The sequence below is a fragment of the Sardina pilchardus genome, chromosome 22, assembly GCF_963854185.1.
Source record: "Sardina pilchardus chromosome 22, fSarPil1.1, whole genome shotgun sequence".
In the NCBI taxonomy this organism is placed as follows: Eukaryota; Metazoa; Chordata; class Actinopteri; order Clupeiformes; family Clupeidae; genus Sardina; species Sardina pilchardus.
In genome coordinates, this window is record NC_085015.1 from 5,698,485 (window position 1) to 5,717,510 (window position 19,026).

Genomic DNA, 19,026 nt, shown 5'->3' on the forward strand with positions numbered 1-19,026 from the left:
AATTCAGAGTATAACACATTACTCAATGTCAAAAATATGTCAATCAGTCAAAAACATAAATGAAACAATGGCAACAATGAATGAAAATTAGCTTTGTAATCCATTGATACTTCAAGGTCAAGGCAAACATGTATAATAAACAGTTTTGTGATCATTACAAGGTTTTATAAATTCTTTATAAGCCTTTCTGGATGTGTTTTACAGTGCGTAAATGGATCCATAACAAAGTGACCTTCATGAGTAGCCTACCACTCTGACTCTCACCAGCACTGTTACCATAGAGATGAGATTAGACAATTGAAATAGAATGCTCAGGACCGTTCCGACCGCTGCGTACACCCAGCACTGTTACCATAGAGATGAGATTAGACAATTGAAATAGAATGCTCAGGAGCGTTCCAGTTCTCACCAGTGCACATGACCACTGCGTACACCCAGCACTGTTACCATAGAGATGAAACTACACAATTGAAATAGAATGCTCAGGACCGTTCCAGTTCTCACCTGTGCACATAACCTCTGCGCTGCGTACACCCAGCACTGTTACCATAGAGATGAGATTAGACAATTGAAATAGAATGCTCAGGACCGTTCCAGTTCTCACCTGTGCACATGACCGCTGCGTACACCCAGCACTGGCCGTACTTGACGGGGGAGTAGTTGGAGTCGCGCCAGTGGCGCAGGATGTCCACGCTGTCGTCCCAGTGCGTCGGGGCCACGCCGCCCGTGTACGGCGCCTGCCATTTGCCAGCCAGTACGCCGCGGTCACCGTTGGCATTGATCTGAGGAAGAGACAACGGTCAGTCAAGTTAGTGATTTGTGCGTGCGTGCGTGCGTGCGTGCGTGCGTGCGTGCGACGTCATACTTGTGTGAGGGAGTGTGTATGCACATGTGTATCCGGGAGAAATAACATGTGAACAATGTCCCAAACTGATAGACACACACACACACAGAGAGAGAGAGAGAGAGAAAGAGAATGAGAGGGAGGGAGAGAGAGTGTTACAGATAAAGAGGGAGAGAGCGAGAGAAAGAGCATGGGTGCATACCATAGCGCTGACCACCCTCCCTACGTAGATGGGGTTGCAGCGGGCAGAAAAGTCCTCCTCAGCGTCCCTCAGACACTTGGGGTTCATGTCCAGCAGCTTTAAGCAGATGTCCAGGATATCCTCCTCGAACTGCAGGAGCAGCAAACACAGCAAACACAAACACATGATCCACCACCTCAGCACACTACACTGGTTTGTATTCCCAAGTCATGCACTGCAAGTTTTGGCTACCTAAACAATATTGTTGCTGCCTATTACACTCAAACTAATTGCTTGTATGTGTGTGCGTGTGTGTGTGCGTGTGTGTGTGTGTGTGTGTGTGTGTGTGTGTGTGTGTGTGTGTGTGTGTGTGCTTGCGTGCGTTCACCTGCCCGTAACTCCAGTCCATGGAGCTCATGTAGTGGTGAGTACCTCTATAGATGTCACCCTGCTCTGCCATCACATACTCCTGCCTCTCATCCTCTCGAGGGAGGTGCACCCAGTCCTCTTTACACACACACACACACACACACACACACACACACACACACGCACACATTACATTTCACCAGAAATCCCTAACTTTTTACGAGTAGTATTATACATTCGTATTTACATTAATTCTGTAACGTAAATGTAAAGTGTGAAGAGTAGAGATTATAATGCAATAACAAGTAGCCTACAAGCACAGTGTAAGTAAGTAAACTTTTAAGTCAGTTAAGTGAAGGGATATTTAAATGAGAAATAGACAGGATAGAGAGAAAGGTCATGCTAAGTGTGTTGGGTTGTTAGTGGTGTCAGGAGAGGAGATGTACTCTTGGAAGAGTTGGAAGTTGGCGTCATTTTTCCATTTTTCATCATCCCTGCTGCACTATACTTTTTAAAATTGTTCTTAGAATTGTTGATAAAATTGCTTTGAAAAGCTTAAGAAGATACCATGTTGTAAGCATAGAGGTTGTAAGTCGCTTTGGTTAAAAAGCGTCAGCCAAATGAAATGGAATGGAAGAGCCTTTGTACCTGCACACCAGGGGTTGAACAGGAGCAGCAGGCTTGCGAGTGTTTGGGGGATGGCGTTCTCCGATCCCAACCTGATGGAGAGCTTGTAGGAGCCCACGCAGGCGTCTGCGGGGCTGGTGATCCCCATGGTGAAGGAAGACGAGGAGCTCTCCAACAGCTGGACCTTCCACTTTCCCTTCCCGCCGACACGCAACGGAAAACCAAACACGCTGCGCGTGCCCTTAGACTCGGAGGGTGAAGGCCCTGTAAAGCCAGTAGGCTATGATCACTCACGATATTGGTGGCTAAATATCAACAGTAGCCTTGGCCTTCAGTATTTATGTTTTGACTTACATAACCTCAGACACTGGTGTTAGTTTTTTGAGATTCATTAGGTGAAAAAAACATAGGTCGCCTACCCGTTTCAACAATGAGGAGCACCGTGTCGGTTTCCTCAAAGACAGGTCGCGTGGTGAGGAATGTCAGTTCAAAGCGCTGGCCGCGACGCAGTATCAGGCGGCTCACGCTGATGTCGCTGGTGTGATGCTCCCTGTTGTTCTTCTCACAGTGAAGCTTGAGCGTCGTGATTTCTTGTAGACACAGCACACACAAGCACACGCGAGTGATGCATGCACATATGTGTGTGTGCACCGATAAATGAAAGGAGAAAACATATCTCTGTAAACAATCAAGAGACTAGACAAAAACAAAAATGTGAAAATAATAACAATCTAATGGTTTTGAAAAAAAACTCAGGATCAGAATGGAAGTCTTGTTGTATTGGCCAAGTATACTGTATGTCGGAACACACAAAGACACACATTTTGGCTCTATCATTCTCTAGCATATTTCAGTACATTTAATTAAATCCCTTAACAAAATGTCATATAGGTGTTAAACAGAAAGTCTTAGGCCTACAAATAATGATTGTGATTCCATTATTTATGCATATTACATTGAGGGACTCACCTAAAGGCCCCGTGGTGCACATTGCTCTCGGTTTCTGAGCTCTCCTCCTCAGTGGTCTTGGTCTTGGTCTCAGTCTTGGTCTTGGTCTTGGTCTTCTTCAGTGTCTTCAGAGAGTGTGTAAGACTTTCACTGGCGGTGTGTGTGCTTTTAAACTACCTCGTCCCGCAGTTGAATGCGCAGGAATTTACATTTTTTTTGTTTTTTTTTATCTTGGGAATGGTGCATGATGTTATCCATGCATGACTTAGGCATGGCACTGTCATTATCACATCAGTACCGCCGCACAGATGTGATCTTGAACCCTGTGGATAATGTTTTTATCACTCTTGATTGTAAAGGTTTAACATGCAGGTTTGTTGGTCACAAGACAAAAACAGATTAGAAATCTAGCACCTACTGCATCCATAGACTAAATGGCGTTGATAAAATGATAAAATACATGTTTTGACATCGTGTCAAAAACGTAATTCTGTAATGATGGCAAGAATGCACTCTCAACTTCTGGAGGCTGGCCTTATTGTAAGCCTATAAGTGTGTGTGTGTGTGTGTGTGTGTGTGTGTGTATTTTGTCAGCCAACCAAAATCTTACGCACCGTGTGTGTGTGTGTGTGTGTCTGTGTGTGTGTCTATTTTATCAACTAAACCAAATCCTACGCACCTTGTGTGTGTATCAGGGGTGGAAATTAAAATTTGAAAATGTGAAAATGTATCAGCCAATAGCAGATTTCTGGTCAAATTAGCCAGCCACTCAATGTTAAAATATGACTTTGTGTCTGAAATCTACCAGCCACTCTCACATTTTACCAGCATTTGGCTGGTGGCTGGTGCTAATTTCCATCCCTGGTGTGTATGTGTGTGTGTTTGTGTGTGTATGCACCTTGACATAACAGAGTTGCAATTGATTATAGGAAGGTGTTAACATTGCAAAGTTAGAGCCGAAGTTCCTGCCCATTCTTTTTTTAAAACAAAAAGTTCATATCTGAAATGATTTATTTAATCCATAGCTATTTGTGGTGTTGTTTAATATACAGTGGGTATAGTAAGTATTCACATCCATGCTAAAGTTGACTAAAAAGAGGAATATAAAATCATCCTTTGAGAATTGATTGTAATGTCTTAATTCAAAAAATGAGTAAAAATCAAACCGCTAAGGACACTAATTTTCTTTGTGATTGAAGAATGTATCGTAAATAGATAAATGTTCTTCCTTAAATACAGGTTGCATAAGTAATTGACCCCTATGTTAAATTCCCATAGGAGCAGGAGGATCTTTAAAATGTTTTTATTTTTAAAGGCCAGCTATTTCATGGATCCAGGATATTATGCATCCTGATAAAGTTCCCTTGGCCTTTGAAATTAAAATAGCCCCACATCATCACATACCCTTCACCATAGCTAGAGATTGGCATGGTGCTTTTTCCAGTTAGCCTATTAGCCTGTTTGATGCTCATTGAGCTCAATGCAAATCAAACAGGCTTCAATTCAATTACTTATGCAACCTGTATTTAAGGAAGAACATTTATCTATTTACGATACATTCTTCAATCACAAAGAAAATTAGTGTCCTTAGCGGTTTGATTTTTACTCATTTTTTTAATTAAGGCATTACAATCAATTCTCAAAAGATGATTTTATATTCCTCTTTTTAGTCAACTTTAGCATGGGTGTGAATACTTACTATACCCACTGTACATTGTTATGCAATACCTTCATCACCTGCATCACAGAAATGACTGCGATTCTGTTTTCTGTGTTAGATTCGGCCGATTCTTAAACCAGGATTCGCTGCATCTCTTACGTGTTTGTGTTTGAGTGACTGTGTCTTCTCTTCATACAAGAAAAAAAGTTATAGTTTATCTTGGAATCATATCAAGGGAATTAGTTGAGTAAGAGAGAGAATATGTGGGTGTATTGAAGGGATTAATGTAATGGCATGAGTAATGCAAGCTCTGTCGTCATGCGACAGTTTCATATATCATTGAACATTGAACTCATTGACCTGTATTTGGATGTGTGAGAGAGAGGAAGTGTGTGTGTGTGTGTGTGTTCGTTCTGCTTTTTTTTCTTTTTTGCAGGTATGTGAGAGAGTGCATTCACCTGTACTGGTTGTGTGTGTGTGTGTGTGTGTGTGTGTGTTTGCGTGTGTACGTGTGATGCGTGTGTGTGAGAGAGAGAAAGAGTCTGGGTGAGTGTTTGTGTGTGAGAGAGAGAGAGAGAAAACGAGAGAGAGAGGGCATTGACCTGTATTGGGCGTGTAAGAGAGGTGGCAAGACGTAACTGAATCATCCTCAACACCTGTGCAAGGTGTGTGTGTGTGTGTGTGTGTGTGTGTGTGTGTGTGCAACACCTGTGCAAGGTAGGGCCGCACAATTAACAGCACAGAGCCCATTTACCATCCAAAAGTTCACACATTGTTTTGCAATAGCAGAAACTCTTTGCGGAACAGTCATCAAGAGTGCATAAAAGCCTTCTATTTTCACAAACACACACACAGTGCCGTTACATTAAAAAGAAAAAAAAAATCAGATTTCAGCCTGATTATACTCTTCACTCTGGTTAAAAAACTGTAGTGATAGTACCCCGATTGAAATCCAATTTTATGAAATCGGAGAACATAACTTGGGAGTGTTTGATTTCAATCTTAAATCTGTCATGTAACTGTCATACTCTGATTACAGTTGGGGTTTATAACGTTCCTAAATGCAGACGATTCATTATGGGAATTTTTATTTGTTCACTTTTAACTGGATGTCAACTTGTAAGCATGTAATTCAGAACAAATGGATGGTACAGTTAGCCTGGAAAACCAGCGCCAATTGCTGGACGGCAAAATGTTTTGCCTGCATTTGGGTCTGGCCTCGGACCACTGTACATTTTGAAAACACTGCCCTGAATCTGGCAGATGGCAACTAAACCAATCACAACGCAGAGATGTGTTTTGAATCAACGCGGGCGAGGCAGAGGGCTCTGGGGCGGGGTTTAGAGGGAGCGTTGGCCTATAGGCACAGACACGGTTTGAAAGACAACGGGTTGTGCTCATCAACAACGTTCCGTTGTATCCATTCATCGAGGCCAGACTAAATTAGACATCCAATCCATTTAGGCTGGTTTATCAGGCTATGGTACAGTAGCTCTAGTTTAAAAATGTATATCCACGGCGTTGGATGCTCCTGGATAAGGCAGATCCATCAAATATAAGAAAGAAATTAATAATGTTAATGTGTGTGTGTGTGTGTGTGTGTGTGTGTGTGTGTGTGTGTGTGTGTGTGTGTGTGTGTGTGTGTGTGTGTGTGTGTGTGTGTGTGTATTTGCCAGCTGAGAACAACCCAAGATCCATTTAGTGGTTAAGGAGCTGAGCTAACATACAGTAGCCTGACAAGTTGCGGGTTCGATTCACGTCCATTTTATTCATATAGTGCAAAAACATGGATATAGTGCAAAGTGTTTTTTTTCCCCTGTTCATTCAAATGGCATTTTCTACTGGCTTATACTTGCGCATAATCTTACAGTAATAAATTCTACAATGATGGCATCAGCGCTGTGTAGTTGCTTGTTCATCACAATCTGGTGGGCAACATGAAGGACAGACGTCCGGAGTGAAATCAGGGCAAGTGGGGTCACTGCATCCGTCGGAATCAGATTCTACAGCAGAGAGAGTACAGGGTTGAGGGAGAGGAGAGAGATAGTGAGTGAGTGAGTGAGTGAGTGGGCTGAGCCTGGATGGCAAATATGCATATATGCAATTAAAGGTTTTTAATATGCTTTGATGATGCTAGAATATTATACAAAGGTTGTAGAGATCATCAGGAAATAAAAAATATGTACATTAAAACAAGGATGTGGGTTTTTTTTTACATAAAGCATCAGGAGTCATTGTGTCTGTCAGAGTTTATTAGAACAGTATTGCATGGCACACAATGACTTGTGATCAAAGCAAACAAGCAACACACCAAGCGACAAACCAAGCAAATAATTTAAAGCCTACAGAATCTCTCATGGCACCTTTAAACATTTAAACCTTTAGGCTATCAGCAGAGTTGACCAATCAGCATTGTTTTCCCAATCAAATGGAGGATATACAGCAGCCATTTATTTTTACCTTTATTCTATGGGGGCATGAACGTGGAGGCTCATGAACATGGGGGTGCATGAATATGGGGGGGGCATGGGGGCTCATGAACATGCCCCCAGACTAGAGTGTAGGCTGTCTGGCAACTCTCGCTGTTGGCTGCAGCAACTCGAACTAGGTAAAACCGATTTACTGTTTTATTCTCCTTTAAAAAGAAAAAGATGCCTAAAAAGTCTGAATAATTTCCTGCAAAATCTCAATGATGTGGGCTATTCTGCTAGAGTGAAATGGGACAAGTGGCTCGTCCGTGTTAGCGTTGCCCTGAAAATGGCCGACCTTTATTTCAGTTTAATGAAATGTCTGATGGACAACCTTCTAAAAACACATTTGGAAGCAGTCTTGCTCAATGTCCCCTCTATGGTTCTTTTTTAATGTTCCTTCTCTTGATGCTTTCAATAGTGAAAACATTTGAACACATTTTATTAGAAATGATTGAACCGTTCTCCGGACAGTAAACACACTGATTTAGTAATAGTGAATTGTTAATCCTTAACAACATTTGCAATTGAAATACGTTAATGTTGTTTAACCTAATTCAGTTACAACTGCTGAACATAATTTTGTCCAATTTCTCAAGAATCAACTAGAGGACGATGCGAGTGTGTGAGTGAGTGTATGTGAATGATGAATGATGTGTGGATGTATGAGAGTTGAAGTGTGTGTGCATGTGTGTGTTGCGTGAAGCATTAAAGAAGCCAAAGTTGTCGACGAGACCATTATCTGAATCGGAATCAGCTGTTTCCTGGACGGGTTGGACCTCCACGTTGCAGCTGGCCTTGATGTCCCTGAAGGTGCAGCAGTCGAAATTGGCCACCAGCTTCTTGGAGCCGGCGCGGTAGGGCACGAACGGGATCTGCAGACGCACACGCTGGTCGTGCACCACCTCGGCAACTCTAAACACAAACAAATATATAAAACATTGTAATCAGAGGTGGAAAAGTCCAGCTTCAGAAAGTAAAAGTATTGGTTCTACCTGTGCATACAGTACGTATGTATTGGTTCTACCTCTACACTTAACACAGGTGATCTCATCGATTAGCTGCTCTACCTGGCTGAAGAGTTGTGCTAATTAGAATCAGCTGGTTTAAGTGAATGGTTGGCAAGTGAATGGTTGGCACAGATATGTGGTAGGACTTTTACTTTCTGAAGCTCGACTTTTCCACCTCTGATTGTAATCAGTTCAATCGATACAGTAATTTCCCCCATATAAGCCGCATTGTGTATAAGCCGCAGGGCAGTGTTTTATGCAAGTTAAAAGAAACAAAACCATATTAACACCATATTAACTGCCCCCCTGTATTAACCTCATAGCTGAAGAAATTTTGCAAAATCAATGTATAAGCCGCGGCTAATAGTCGGGAAATTACGGTACAGTATGCCCCCTGACTGATTTTATCGTAAAACTTTCTGAGTGGATGAAAACAGAGTTGGGTTGCAAACATGATAGACACAACATGGGGTCGTGCATGCGTGTGTGCGAGCGTGTTACCTGAGCACCACAGAAGTATGCAGCAGCCCACTGCCTGACAGAGTGAAGACGCCATCTTTGAGTGTTCTGGGCACCGGGTTGTGGAAGGTGATCTCAGCCGTCCCTTTGACCCACTCCTCACAGGTGCTGGGGGCCTAAACGCAAGCATGAAAATCGCATGAAATCAAATGGCTTTTATCAAAACAATACAAAACAATACAGTACAGCACAATACAATACAATACAATCAGGGCAGTGGTAGCATAGCTAATTAGGGAGCAGGGCTAGCCTGAAAACTGGGTTTAATTTCCGACTTCCACCATTTAGCCCCGGAAATACTTATTCCGCTAATATCAAAGACTATTTAACGAGGAGACCCAGTAGTAAGAATCCTCCATAGAAATGAAACTACTGTAGCTGCCCTATACACCAGCCCAAAGTGCATCACCACAGTATTAAGAATCCTCCATAGAAGTAAAGTGCAAATATTGTGCAATGTCGATTCTTGAATGAACTTTGCAAGTCAGTATGGACAAACCTCGATAGTGAGAGTGGGTTCCTTCAGCACAATGTTCTTCTCAGCCAGGTAGCCATCTCCTGGGTTCTGCTTGTCCTGCACTAGTGCAGACACCTTCAGACTGTTGTTGTCCAGCATTTTGGTCCCGTATGAAGAGAATGGGATCTTGATAGGAATCTTAACGTCTGTATAGACACACACACACACACACACACACACACACACACACACACACACACACACACACACACAATTACATTGGCATGGTGCCACTACTGCTGATAAGATTCAGATTAATGTCAACATGGAAAGCCCGCATGGAAATTTCAATACAAAGTCGGAAATGTAAACACTTGACTCATGTATGAAAAGAACCCGAGCACTTGAGAGCTCAGGTATGTTCAGTTATCAGGCCGGTACACCCAAGCCTTCCCAGAAGAGTTGAAGCTGTTATAGCTGCAAAGGGTGGACCAATGTCCTATCAAGCCCTATGGATTAAGAACAGGATGTGACGGAAGTTCATATGGGGGTCATGGCAGGTGAGGTGACCCAGTACTTCTGGCAATATATACTGTAGTGTGTGTAAGTCACTTTGGACAAAAAGTGCTAAAATATGCTAAATGTAATATAATAGATGTAAAATACAGTAATAAAAAAAAGTTTCAGGTCGTCTTTGTACACCCACCCTTCTTGGGCTGCAGCACGACGTCCTTCACCTGGTGCCACACCTGGCTGTCGGGCACACCTGTGTAGCGCATGGCCTGGCCGTTGAGCTGGACGCTGATCTCCCGCGAGGTCTGCTGCTCGCTGCGGAGGAGAAGACTCAGCACCACGTCCTGCCCCATGACCTGCTGGCTCTCCTCCGTGATCTTCAGCGTCACCACGGCCGGCTCGGGCTTCTCCGGCTTCTGCGGCTCCTCCGGACGCGGCTTGGTCTCGTTTCCTCGGCGCACGGCTTCCTCAAACACCTGGCGTTCCTTTTTAGAACCTGGGGAGAGGTAGAGTAGAACCGACCAGGATCAGCACATGGGGCAGGAGAACTAGTCGGGCCAATGGTTGATGTTTTCACGATAGTGACTCGTTATCGCCCCTTGTGGTTCAAAGTGGAACGACAAAAGGATGGGCCACAGCTAGTTGCTAGCTAAAACTACACACACTTGCCGTCTCAGTTACAGTAACCTCAGATAATCTGTTATGATAATAAGTCATAGATATATAAGGGTGTGTAGCTAGCTAAGAGTGTATGTTTCTGGGAAATTAATGCTCGAGCCCTCCAACTGAAAAACGTCCCTATTCAGCACGTGCCATCACTTGTCATTCCAATGAACCTCATGGGACAAAATTAAAAACCTCCCAAACTGATAAAAAAAAACTACAAACAACGCAGTTGTCACCATCACAGACAACACATATCCTGTGTGAAGGACACTGTTCTCACCCTCTGGGTATTTGTAGTTGCCTGTGATGTCCACTCGCTTGTCTTGGCCAACAGCTTTGGTGCTGATGTTGCGTCCGATCCCTGAAGTGTCTGTGTGCAGCCTCCGCTTTGAGCCGTCTTTCGTGAGCATCCAGTAGACCTGATCAGCGTTGACCTCAGCGAAGACAAACGGCCCGTCGTACTTCAGGTCAGTGTGTCCCTCCAGAACAGCCTTCACCGGGCACGGACCACAGCAGAACACCCCTAAGAGACAGGACAGGAGGGATTTCAGTAATGCGTTTGTGTGTGTGTGTGTGTGTGTGTGTGTGTGTGTGTGTGTGTGTGTGTCAGCATGCACGTGTGTGTGTGTGTGGGTGTGTGAGTGTGCGCATGTGTGTGTGACTGTGTGTGTGTGTGTGTGTGTGTGTGTGTGTGTGTGTGTGTTACCTGTACTCTTCTCCTGTGGGGTGGGGTCCAGCACCTGCCAGCCATCATATGTAGACCCTGCAGCGAGGTCTGGACGCTTCATCCACCCCTCTACCCACACGTGGAAGTTCCTACACACACACACACACACACACACACAACTGAATTCATCTAACAGCAGCTGTGTGATCAATAAATAATAACAACTATGTGATCAGTAAAATACAACAGCTGTGTGATCAGTGAAGAATAACAGCTGTATGATCAGTAAAGAATAACAGTTGTGTGGTCAGTAAAGGATAACAACTGTGTGATCAGTAAAGAATAACAGTTGTGTGATTAGTAAAGAATAACAGTTGTGTGGTCGGTAACAAGGATAACAACTGTGAGGTCGGTAACAAGGATATCAAACTCACCACACACTGTCGTGGCTCTCCTTAGCGCGCACCCCATCGTCCGTGTAGAACTCGTCGATAATCAGGTTCTTATCGGTGTCGTGGGCAGACTGGAAGTTGCTGACCACACGACATGGGATTCCCAAGCACCTCATAACTGGCACACACACACACACACACACACACACAAACAAACATACAAACAAACACCAGTCAGACACATTTTGTTGTTGACTGTTGATGAACTCAGTGGCAGGCAAAGCATCACAAAACGCTAAAGGGCTCACTGCCACTCAGCTGCCACTGTTCCCATAGCGATGGAGTCAGAATGTTCAGTTCCAGTTGCGGGTCTCACCTGAGCACATGACCCCAGCAAACACCCAGCACTGGCCGTACTTGACGGGGGAGCAGGAGCTCTTGTCCCACTGGCGCAGGATGTCCACGCTGCCGTTCCAGTGGGTGGGGGCCACTCCGCCAGAGTACGGAGTTTGCCAGCGACCCGCCACGACCCCGCGGTCATCGTTAGCATTGATCTGAAAGGTAAGTGAGTAGTGTTATAAGGGAGTGGTCTATTTATGCTTTCATGTTTATGGTATTTAGCTAATGCTTTGGTTCAAAGTGACTTAAAAAGACACAACAGTTTACAGTAAAATGACAGTTTACAGTAAAATCAAGAAGCCTAAAAAAATGCCAATATTATTGGTAGACTAAATAAAATCTAACAGGATATTAACAATAACCATGAACTTAACAAACTGTGAGTCTGTAAGGAAATCAATATTAGTCAGAAATAAGATATGTCTTTAGGTGCAAAGCAACACAGAATCGCAGCGGCTAATGACTGTCAGGTTGTGATGCTAACATTGCTCCACCACACACACACACTAAGTGGCAATAAATGTCATATAAAGCCATAAATAATACACGCTGGATTTTTAATATAAAACATTCAAAAATGTGTCAAAAAGTAGCAACTGAGATTGTGTAGTAATGATGACCTACTGCCCAGATAAGTTAGCAGGCTAGATAGCTAGCTTTGGACTGTGCTCTCTTGTCATTATATCACACTGAACCACAAGAGGCACTTTACCGGATACACTGCATGGAATCAGTGGAAGTTGTTGTGGACAAGATGGTGGGTCCAAGACAATTCGAAATCTACACATTGCCCCTTTAAATAAAGTGTTTAGAAGTAGTGATGAAAAAAAAGGCAATTCTCAAACTGACAGAGACACACACAGAAAGAAAGACAGAAAGAGTGGGAGAACAAGAGAATGACAGGGAGAGGGACGTACAGACAGAGAAAGAGCGAGAGAAAGAGCGAGAGAAAGAGCATGGGTGCATACCATAGCACTGACCACCCTCCCTACGTAGAGGGGGTTGCAGCGGGCAGAGAAGTCCTCCTCAGGGTCCCTCAGACACTTGGGGTTCATGTCCAGTAGCTTTAAGCAGATGTCCAGGATATCCTCCTCAAACTGCAGGCGAACAAGACATCCACAAACACATGAACACCCACATCAACGCTAGGCAAGGCAAGTTTATTTACATAGCACATTTCAAACACAGAGGCAATTGTTATGTTTAAATAGATATGGGAACTACTTTTTGTAATATTTCTGCCGCTGTTTTTCTGTTATGCATATGATACAACTGATGCTTGGTACTGAGAAGCGTATTGATACAAACAGGTTACTGAGTAGCCGTGAATGCAGTAGGGAAATGTAACATGAATAGATCCTAAAGGCATAGTTTAACTTTACTTTGGTGTCCATGGATTGTAATGTTGTGAAAGTGAAGAAGACAACAGCATACATATTTAAATCAAATTCAAACTTGTGTGTATTCCCACTCTGTGGTTTTAAGGAAGTCATTGCACCTGTCCAAAGTCCCAGGCCATGGGGCTGATGTAGCTATCAGAGCCTCTGTAGATCAGGCCCTGCTCACTCATCACATACTCCTGCCTCTCCGCCTCGTCTGGGAGGTGCACCCAGTCCTCTACATATGCACACACACACACACACACACAGAGAGAGAGAGAGAGAGAGAGAGAGAGAGAGAGAGAGAGAGAGAGAGAGAGAGTGGGCACAAACATATTGTAACAAATTGTTTCTTTGTCTCTTTTGTAGTCTTGTAGTCATCACTTGCACACAGTTCCGGTCCGGTACACTTCCTCATGATGTCTCATTCCCAATCCCCACACTGCACACACGGCTATCATTCATACCACAAGACAAACAGTGGCTACACACAGACATTCGCACAACATAAACACTCCCGAACCCTCCCGCAATGCAACCTGGGAGCCACAGTCCGGAACTGTTCAGCTCGGGCCGCTACAATATATAGACAAGGCAAAAAAAAAGACAAAATATAGGCCCGCATGTGAGAGTTTGTTTTATATGTGTGTGTGTGTGTGTGTGTGTGTGTGTGTGTGTGTATGTATGCATGTGTATGTATGTGTGTGTGTGTGTGTGTGTGTGTGTGTGTCAGGGAGCCCCTACCTGCACACCAGGGGTTGAAGAGGAGCACCAGGCTGGTGATGATGCGTGGCTGGGCGTCCCGTGCCCCCACCCTCATGGACAGAGTGTAGGAGCCCACGCTGGCGTCGGCTGGGCTGCTGACATGAAAGGTGGTGGACTTGCGGTTGCTCTTCTGAATCTCCAGCGTCCACTTGGCGCCTGCGGGCTTCGGGTAGCCAAACACACAGCGCGTTCCCTTGGCCTCTGAGGGCCGGGGGCCTGAGGGGCAGACACTCTTGCTCTTAACGCCGCTGTCATGTCACTCAACATTCATGGTGTGACTGTGCACTGGTTCATGATAGGGATGGGTATTACATTGCATTACATTACATTACATTACAATGCATTACATTTGGCCGATGCTTTTTAACCAACGTGACTTACAGCATGGTAAAACATTTTAAGCTTTTTAAGAGCAATTCAAACAACAATAATAGGAAAATGTAAAAGGATAGAGTGCCGTTAGAGTGAAGAGAGTAGAAAGTGACAAAAATAGTGAAATTAAAAACATAGGGTGGGTGCAGTCGGAATAAGTGCATCAATGAGTGCAATTGACTGTAGAGGGAGTGCAGCTGGGAATGAGCGCCTCCTACTGTTCATGCCCAGCTCAACAGGCACAATTAGGTGGTGAGTCAATGATCAGCAAGAGGGCTGTGGCTGGGAATCATTAGGATTTTATCAGTACTGATACGAATCGAAACTGCTCAACAATACTGGTTCTTATCGATACTCTTATCGATACTTTACGGCATAGCAAATAATGGGAAGTATAAACAAATAATATGTGATGTTACTCAACATTCTTGATGTAACTTGCACTGGTTTCTGACCAGAGGAAGACTCACACTTTCAGATCACACTTTTATTCTCATTTTATCCCTTTTTCTTTTTTTTACGATTCAAACAACACTGATCTGATGAGTGATGAGTAAACATAAACATAAACATAAAATCTAATAGAACACTGCGTAAGCGTACCTGTCTCCATGGTGAACAGGAGCGTGTCGGATTCCGGTTGGAACTTCTGCCGCCGGGTCTTGATAGTGAGCAGGAAGCTCTGGCCACGACGCAGCAGCAGACGCTTGCCGCCAAATTCGCGCGTGTGGTGCTCCCCTTTGTTCTTCCACATACGCAGCTTGACCTTCTTAATCTCTGATGAACATCACAGAACATCACATCAACATAGAACATCACATCAACACGGAACATCACATCAACATAGAACATCACATAAACACAGAACATAACAGAACATCACATCAACACAGAACATCACAGAACATCACATTAACACAGAACATCACATCAACACAGAACATCACATCAACTCAGAACATCACAGAATATCACATCAACATAGAACATCACATCAACTCAGATCTTCTTAATCTCTAATGAACATCACAGAACATCACATCAACACAGAACATCACATCAACACAGAACATCAGAACATCACATCAACATAGAACATCAGAACATCACATCAACACAGAACATCACATCAACACAGAACATCAGAACATCACATCAACATAGAACATCACATCAACACAGAACATCACAGAACATCACATCAACATAGAACATCACATCAACATAGAACATCACATCAACACAGAACATCACATCAACATAGAACATCACATCAACATAGAACATCACATCAACACAGAACATCACAGAACATCACATCAACACAGAACATCACATCAACACAGAACATCACAGAACATCACATCAACACAGAACATCACATCAACACAGAACATCACAGAACATCACATCAACATAGAACATCACATAAACATAGAACATCACAGAACATCACATCAACATAGAACATCACATCAACATAGAACATCACAGAACATCACATCAACATAGAACATCACATAAACACAGAACATAACAGAACATCACATTAACACAGAACATCACATCAACATAGAACATCACAGAACATCACATCAACATAGAACATCACATAAACACAGAACATAACAGAACATCACATTAACACAGAACATCACATTAACACAGAACATCACATCAACACAGAACATCACAGAACATCACATCAACACAGAACATCACAGAACATCACATCAACACAGAACATTACAGAACATCACAGAACATCACATCAACACAGAACATCACAGAACATCACATCAACACAGAACATTACAGAACATCACATTAACACAGAACATTACATCAACATAGAACATCACATCAACTCAGATCTTCTTTATCTCTAATAACATCACATCACATCAAATCAACACAGAGCTTCTTATCTCTAATAAACATCACATCAAAATGGACCTTCCTGGGCCTCGTTTCCCAGATTCGTTAAGAAGCTCTTAAGTGCTAAGAACTTCTTAGGAGCGTTCTTAGAGCGTTCTTAGGGCGCCCCTAAGAAGTTCTTAGCACTTAAGAGCTTCTTAACGAATCTGGGAAACGCGGCCCTTATCTCTAACAAATATCACATCAGTAAACATCACATCAAAATGGACCTTATCTCTAATAAACATCACATCAAAATTAACCTTCCTTATCTCTAATAAACATCACATCAAAACGGAATAATTTTCCCATTTCAAGCATGCACCTATACAACAATGGAAGACAAAGCATCCTACGTGCATTGAGATCTTTGCTTTAAAGCAATGATCAGCCAAGGGCATCAAACAGTTTGCAAGAATAGAAATAATTTTTGGTCCTTTAAACTAAGTAAAGACATTTTCAGTTTCTCTTTGCCACTAATATTCATTTCTGTTAGTTTGACTTAACATATTCACACATTTGACAAAATTCTGGTCTCGAGTAGCAATCTTCTGTATCATTGAAAGTATGTGTAGGGACTTACTTAGTGGCATATTTGCTGTTGAGCGTTGTGTGTTTTCTTTTGTCCGGGTGATAGCTCTGTGAGCGGTCTCAGTAAGAGTGGATCTCGAGGAGAGAATGTGTGTGTTTTAAACTCTCCCAGGTGTGCCACAGGTGAAATCGTCATGACCAGTACACACCCACACTCAGCGCTGCAGAGGAAACATGGCATCATCATCATCGTCCACACGGAAAACAAACTCTTGCATAGCGCACACTCTAAGAGAAAGAGAAAGGTGGGAGAGAGGGAACTTGCCTGGCCTTGCCTTGCTTTTCTAAGCTTATCGCCTACATACATCTGTAGAATACACGTAGATGTTGATGTGTGTGTGTGTGTGTGTGTGTGTGTGTGTGTGTGTGTGTGTCTGTATGTGTGTGTGTGATGGGATAAGGCATTACATCCAGACTAAAACATTCCCCATGTGACAGCTTTTCATCTGGGTCTGAGACATTGTTAGCTTTACTGCATTTCCTTGTGTGACACACCTTTGTATGCTTTTTAATGCACTTTTTAAAACATGTTTGCTGCCTTGCTTTACTCGTACTGTATGTTTTATATGCAAAAGCAATTTAATTCAAGTAGTTTCATTCAAAAATAGCTAGTGCTGAAAAATTAGCCTGCAAGTTCTACATTTTGAATAGATGTATTGATACTTGATTATTGATTTATTGATGATAAATTCATAGTTCATCCAATAAGCACTCTGTGGCACTAAATGATGTGATCTAATGTATATTATCCTTGTAGTTATATATTTATTTCATTTCTTGAAGAGATCACAGCCTGATCTCACCATCTCTGTGTGTCTTAGTTCTTAACAAACACATACAGAGAGAGAGAGAGAGAGAGAGAGAGAGAGAGAGAGAGAGAGAGACCCCACCAACTCTATTTGATTTCTAGATGTACTCTATGGTGCTGTTGCATGGGTCTGGAGCTCATGTAGGCATCATTAAGCACCATGACCTCCCTTGCTTTGCCTGCATGGCCAGTGGTAGCATAATGGCCAGTGGTAGCATAGTGGCCAGTGGTAGCATATGGCCAGTGGTAGCATAGTGGCCAGTGGTAGCATAGTGGCCAGTAGTAGCATAGTGGCCAGTGGTAGCATAATGGCCAGTGGTAGCATAGTGGCCAGTGGTAGCATAGTGGCCAGTAGTAGCATAGTGGCCAGTGGTAGCATAATGGCCAGTGGTAGCATATGGCCAGTGGTAGCATAGTGGCCAGTGGTAGCATAGTGGCCAGTGGTAGCATAGTGGCTAGTGGTAGCATAGTGGCCAGTAGTAGCATAGTGGCCAGTGGTAGCATAGTGGCCAGTAGTAGCATAGTGGCCAGTGGTAGCATAGTGGCCAGTAGTAGCATAGTGGCCAGTGGTAGCATAGTGGCCAGTAGTAGCATAATGGCCAGTGGTAGCATAGTGGCCAGTGGTAGCATAATGGCCAGTGGTAGCATAGTGGCCAGTGGTAGCATAGTGGCCAGTGGTAGCATAGTGGCCAGTGGTAGCATAGTGGCCAGGGCCGGAGCAGGCACGCGGTAGCCAGAAAAGTTCTGGGCTCAGTTCCCGGCTACTACCGTTGTGCCTTTGAGTAGGATACTTCACCAATGGTGCAGTATGTGATACAGATAGATAGATAGATAGATAGATAGATAGATAGATAGATAGATAGATAGATACTTTATTGATCCCCAAGGGGAAATTCAAGAGGACTAGGACTACACAGCAGCGTATTCCCACTTAATAAAGCACCACCATCTCAGTATACCCACTTAAAATAGGCTACGTATTAACATTTGGGGTGGAACACAGTATACCCACCACAGCCAACAACATCACAGTACTGTATATTCACTACAGCTAACTAGACTACACCACAGTACACCCACCACAGCTAACTAAACTACAACACTGCACTTAGCCTCAAGTTACTCTTGGGAGACTGGCGCGTAATGTAAGTGACTTTTGATCCAAATGCATGTATTACTTATAGGCCCCCTTGTGGTCCAAACTGGTAGTTTGAGAGAGGATGTCCTGTGCCAGCTAATAGGCTAAATTGAGTGGGAATGTGGGTGTTTATGATGTGATGTAGATGCCAAAGTCAAGTCTTTGTTTGTATAGTACCATACACAATGGTCATTCAAAGAAATTGTAAAAACATGTCAATAATAAAAACAAAGAAAATAAAAACAGGAATAAAACAAGAGTAAAATACAAATAAAACAAGATTAATTAAAAGCTATAGAACCTACTTGGGGTTTTAGTTTCTTTTTTAAAGAAGTT

The 19,026-nt window shown here is 43.2% G+C and overlaps 2 protein-coding genes across 2 annotated transcripts in view; both read right to left on the reverse strand.

Annotated features, from left to right (window-relative positions):
• Positions 1-3,069, reverse strand: part of LOC134069636 (protein-glutamine gamma-glutamyltransferase 2-like) — a 10,282-nt gene extending 7,213 nt beyond the window's left edge. The window contains exons 1-6 of the mRNA XM_062525647.1: positions 2,991-3,069; positions 2,441-2,611; positions 2,043-2,285; positions 1,414-1,532; positions 1,047-1,175; positions 605-782 (exon numbers count right to left, since the gene is read on the reverse strand). Coding sequence (XP_062381631.1) covers positions 605-782; positions 1,047-1,175; positions 1,414-1,532; positions 2,043-2,285; positions 2,441-2,611; positions 2,991-3,012 — 862 coding nt within the window. The 5' untranslated portion in view covers positions 3,013-3,069. The remainder of the gene's footprint in view (positions 1-604; positions 783-1,046; positions 1,176-1,413; positions 1,533-2,042; positions 2,286-2,440; positions 2,612-2,990) is intronic.
• A 3,588-nt stretch (positions 3,070-6,657) lies between these two features.
• On the reverse strand, positions 6,658-16,795 carry LOC134069637 (protein-glutamine gamma-glutamyltransferase 2-like). The gene is made up of 13 exons (XM_062525648.1): positions 16,737-16,795; positions 14,840-15,013; positions 13,844-14,080; positions 13,219-13,337; positions 12,689-12,817; positions 11,698-11,875; positions 11,364-11,499; positions 10,969-11,078; positions 10,543-10,785; positions 9,790-10,092; positions 9,126-9,289; positions 8,609-8,742; positions 6,658-8,012 (listed from the first exon to the last, which is right to left on the reverse strand). Exons 1-13 carry the CDS (start codon positions 16,744-16,746, stop codon positions 7,703-7,705), a joined length of 2,247 nt encoding a protein of 748 aa, XP_062381632.1. The 5' UTR covers positions 16,747-16,795; the 3' UTR covers positions 6,658-7,702.
• Between the last annotated feature and the right edge of the window lie 2,231 nt (positions 16,796-19,026).

Coding starts and splice junctions, on each gene's coding strand:
- LOC134069637 (XM_062525648.1), bottom strand. Junction 10,786..10,968: donor CCCACAGGAGAAGAGTACAG/GTAACACACACA, acceptor CCTGTCTCTTAG/GGGTGTTCTGCTGTGGTCCG. Junction 9,290..9,789: donor CGTGCTGCAGCCCAAGAAGG/GTGGGTGTACAA, acceptor GTGTCTATACAG/ACGTTAAGATTCCTATCAAG.